At 28.1% G+C, this 5,055-nt stretch overlaps 1 protein-coding gene across 1 annotated transcript in view; it reads right to left on the bottom strand.

Annotated features, from left to right (window-relative positions):
• Positions 1-1,095: 1,095 nt before the first annotated feature.
• Positions 1,096-5,055, bottom strand: part of LOC111630936 — a 13,554-nt gene continuing 9,594 nt past the window's right edge. Inside the window, exons 4-5 of the mRNA XM_023375098.1 lie at positions 1,318-1,404; positions 1,096-1,228 (exon numbers count right to left, since the gene is read on the bottom strand). Of these exons, the coding sequence (XP_023230866.1) occupies positions 1,128-1,228; positions 1,318-1,404 (188 nt within the window). The 3' untranslated portion in view covers positions 1,096-1,127. The remainder of the gene's footprint in view (positions 1,229-1,317; positions 1,405-5,055) is intronic.

Raw genomic sequence — 5,055 nt, forward strand, 5'->3', positions numbered from 1 at the left:
AANAAACACTATTAAGAAGCTAAACTAATATACTGGGTGTCCAAAAAGGTACTGTGCAAAAAAGTTTTAATAAGAGTGTGGTTTTACGTACAATATTGCAATTTTTTCTACAGCAAATGCTTGAAATGTCTTCCAGAAACCACAAAATCTAGATATCCAGCAGGTCCAATTCTATGGGAGATTATGCCACTGGCAGAGAAGTATTCTGTAAAACTGTAGGCTATGCTTGCACACTGATGTCCTGATGTTTATCAGGACATCAGTGTGCAAGCATTAATGCTATCTATTGCAAAATGGAAATGTGGAACATATAACTTATGGATCTTGTATACAATGCCATATGTATAACTTTAATGTAATTACAAATTTCTCACTGCACAGCAAGCTTTTGGACACCATTTAGATAGAACAAGACTGAAAATTCACCTGCCATCTGTCTGCAATAACTCATTCAAGGCAAGTGAGTGAGTGGATTTCTGGAACATTGTTCACTTGATCAGGATGATCAAGTGAACAACATTACATTACATTAGATCAAAATAATACTGTGCACACAGCTAATGTATTTTCATTCTGTTCCTATTTTAAAAAATAAATCTGAATTTTATTTTCTGTATTTTTTTATTCATTACATTAATTACACACAATTAATAATGTTCAATTAAAATGGATATGTATGTATTAAACAATTAAAAACTTTAGGTTAACAAAAAAATTTCACTTTTGGACAGTAAAATTTNTCCTTTGATGCAAAAGGTGTGGTCCACAAGGAGCTTGCACCTGTTGGATAAACAGTGAACTGTAAATTTTATGCAGAAGTGGTTATATGTTTGAGATAATGTTCAATTAAAATGGATATGTATGTATTAAACAATTAAAAACTTTAGGTTAACAAAAAAATTTCACTTTTGGACAGTAAAATTTTAAAAAATAAACAAGTTAGTTTATTTAATAAATATTTAAGAATCATGTATTAATTGATACTGTATTAATGTAGTAATGATCATGTATTAATTGTACAAGTAATTTTTTTTTAAGGAACAAATAACTATTTATAAATTCTTTTAATAACTTAAAACCAATTCTAAGTTAAGTACTAATATAAAATAATACAAATAGTGTAACTGCTATAAAGTCTTCTTACCTTTAATGTGCTGACTATCAAGTACAAATTTTAAATCATTCACTTTTTGCAAACATTCAGCAGTCTGACGAATCTTATCTTCCTCTAGAAAACCGAGAAGTATTAATTACATATTTTTATACTCACTTAAATCAACTATATATAAATGCAATTTTCTGAATGGTTACTCATACCGGATAAGATTAATTCTAACTTTGCGGAATCTGTCAGGGCCAGTTCATCTGCATAATCGGGATCTAAACACTTCTCTATTTCTTCAACTAGAAAGATAATTGTTCATTAATTTACTTATAAATGAATAATGACTATTAAAAATATTATGAAATAGCTTATTGTATCATAAACTACCAATATTAAATTCCAATCTTTGTAAGGACTTCATACAAGTGTGAACCATAACAATAAAAGATTGATTCTAGAGATTAAAAAGAGTGATGTGAATATTGATACAAGAATTATCTAGATACAAGAATTATATTGTATCTAGATACTTATCTAGATACAAGAATTAATCCAGGATGAACAACAAAATCATTAGCATATTCAAGATATGAACCAGTAATACAAATACATCCATGAGGGCCAAACTATAAATCACAAGCTGCATGAGGCTCTAGAAGAGCCTAATGCAGCTTGTGATCCTTATTGTAGTTCCTATATACTTATACAATTTCTTTTTATAAACTTGGCATATACTACTTATACATACAGGCATACCTCGACTTATGTCGTTTCGAGTTATGTCGTTCCCGATTATACGTCGCTTGTTAAAAAAGTATATGGAAAAATANGTCCATGACTTCATTTTCGATATACAGAGATAAGCCTATTAAAGCAGGATTTCCCAACGGGTTGATATTGACCCATTAGATGTAGATGAAAGTTTGAGAGTGATTGCAAAACTTTGCAAATATAAAAAAAATTATTTTAAAACATTTAAAATTTTACACATTTTGTTTTTCTCTTAAATAAATGTAGGAAGATGTCTTTTAAAAATTATGCAAGAGGTTATGGCATATATATTATACAGTATATAATATAATATTGAAGGGAACCGACAAAAAAAGTTTTCTTAAAAGGGTCAATACATATAAAAAGATGAGAACTCTTCTATTAAAGTGACAATGTTCATGCTCTCTGTTGTGACTGAGTGCACCTAAAGAAAATTAGGGCTAGGGTCAAAAATAAAAACAGCATTGCATGTGCCAGTGTGCCTAACGAAAAATAAGTGCAAAAAATGAACAAAACAATTGATGGCAATTGTTTTGTTCTTGGATCGTCTCTCCATACCCAGCAAGTGCAAGATCATGTTTCCCATGGCCTGCAGGTACAAGGACTGTCTCTCTTGTGGTTAGCAGGTACAAGGATAGCCTTATTTGTGGTGGCAAGTGCAAAGTTCACCTGTCTGCATCTGTCAGGTACAAAGATTGTCTCTTCTGTGCCTAACTAGTGCAGGGATCACTTCTTTCTTTCTGGCTCTGCCCCAATTCTATTATGATATGATGAAGTCACACAACATCCTAGTATGTAATTATTAATTAAAAGTAGTATAAAAATAGTCAGAATTTGGATGATGTTATGAAATAATATTTAAAGATTCTGACAGATAAAGTGCAAAAAATGCAACCATATTTTAAGAAATGAATTTAAATATAAAAAGAATTACATGGGACATTGTTATGTTAAATTTTGGTAAACAGGTAAAACTGATCAGTTACATTAAATTTGAAGAAACAATATCTAACTACCTAAAAGATTTTACATATATTTGACAAGTATGTAATTTATTTTAAATCTAATCAAACTGGGTAAAATAAAAATAATGTCTACTGTAAAATAGATGCTGTGAATATTGTCTAATCACCACCTTTGAGTAAGCATTTGACTATAGTACTATTATTTAGTTGTGACAATAGCTTTATAGTAATTGTATCATAGATCTTTATTTTTTATAATGTTTTATAGATATCCTAGTAGAACCAGTCCTACCAAGTTAGAAGTGTTTAATCTTATTAAAGAATCATTTGAATTACATGAAGTTACAATGGATGATCTAATAGCGATTATTCCAATAACTAAATCACAGTATCCAACAATTAAATTAATTATTAAAAATTCTCAAATAAGAGATTATATTTATTCGAGTTTTATAAAAATGAAACAACAAAATCTATCGAATCTATGGAAAGAAACTCAAATTTCACAGGACCTCACTAAAAGATCTAGATTAAGACGAAAACAATTAATTCCTTTTTTAAGCGAGTTAAAGAAAGCAGGTAAATATCCTAAACTCCGAGGTGATTCTATTCTGTTGGGCAATTATTCTTTGACGTATAGCNATAGCAGATTTAATTAATAAATAATACTTATGTTTAATTTGAAGTTTTAAGTTATTTGTAATCAGTTGTTTGTGAATATAGAAAAGGATACAATTTTATTATAAGCATTAAATAAATGTTCAACATTTTCTGAAAATTTATTGCATTCTTCCTATAAATATATTAATTTGATTTTAATTAAAAGAAATTTAATCACTTAAAAAATTAAAATTAAGCTTACCTGTTGATTAAGTTGTGTATTTGCTAATTCACAAAGTTTTGGTGAAAAACTTGGTGCAGCTGAAAAGCATCAAAAATATTAATTTATAAGACCATAGTAAAATACATCTCAGAAAATATTACTTTTCATATTTTCAAGATTTTAAAATTTAATTATTATGTCAATATTTTCTATGAAAAGATACAAGTTCTATTCTATATAAAATGACTTATCATCAGCTTCATAAATTAAAAGCCAACTTTCCATCTTTATTTACTTTTTTAATCTGAAAAAAATTGTGTTTGAAACAAAATATGAATTATGTACTGTAAAGAATTCTTATATTTGAGCTATCAAAAACATCTAATGGAAATAACCAAAAGAAATTACATATTAAAAAACCTAAGTAAACAATAAATAACCATCAAAATATGCAAATCAAAAGGATTAATTTCTCTATAAAATCAATATCAACATTTATTCTAATGCATTTAACACTTAGAAAACTAGTTTTAACACTTAGAAATCTAGTTCATGGCTAGATACAATTTGTTCCGAAAACTTTTAACTTAAAGCATTAAATGCAACTTTCAATGCTTCTTGTAATGATATGCTATTGCAACATATATTTTCATCTCATATTTTTCTTGAATAAGGTATTTGATAGATTATCTTATGTTTGTGACTGGTTTGAAATAAATGTTCTGAAAATTAAAAAATTGTTTTTGAATGAACTACATTATTTCATTTTTATAAAAAAATGTTTCCACTGAAGTATTCTTTAAGTGAATTAGATAGCTGAAAATTGCCAAATTGAAATCCAAAGCACTTCACTATACCAGAAATATCAAACAAACTAAAAAATAATAAAACAAATGTTTTTGATGATTTTTTGATTTTTGTCATCTTTAGATTAAAGACCATTGAATATGTACGTGAAAATTTGAATGTTAATTTAAAAACACATGAAACAATTGTTTGATTCTGTATTTTCTTTATTATGAAATGCCAAAGACCTTATCAACACAGAATTCATCTGGGGCATATTCCATTCCCATTATAGACAACAGATTAAACAAGAAATGGGTCTACATAGGAGCAATGACTGAATCTCTTAATGAGCGTATCAACAAGCACAATTATTCTATTCAAAAGGGCATTTCTACTGCAGTGTTAGTGAAATTTGCATCCAAAAACAATAAAAGGTACTTCATAATAAAACAAGTTTAATACACCTAGTAGGAACTGGACCAATCTGAAACATCCAGAGATACTCAAAATATACAAAGCTAATTTTCGGAACATGGCCACAAATTACAGAGATGCTGAAACATTCTGCAAAGTGCTCCATGCTTTGCAGAATTGTTTAGTAA

The sequence above is a fragment of the Centruroides sculpturatus genome, unplaced genomic scaffold (assembly GCF_000671375.1).
Source record: "Centruroides sculpturatus isolate CEXI.00-Female unplaced genomic scaffold, Cexi_2.0 scaffold533, whole genome shotgun sequence".
Taxonomy (NCBI): Eukaryota; Metazoa; Arthropoda; class Arachnida; order Scorpiones; family Buthidae; genus Centruroides; species Centruroides sculpturatus.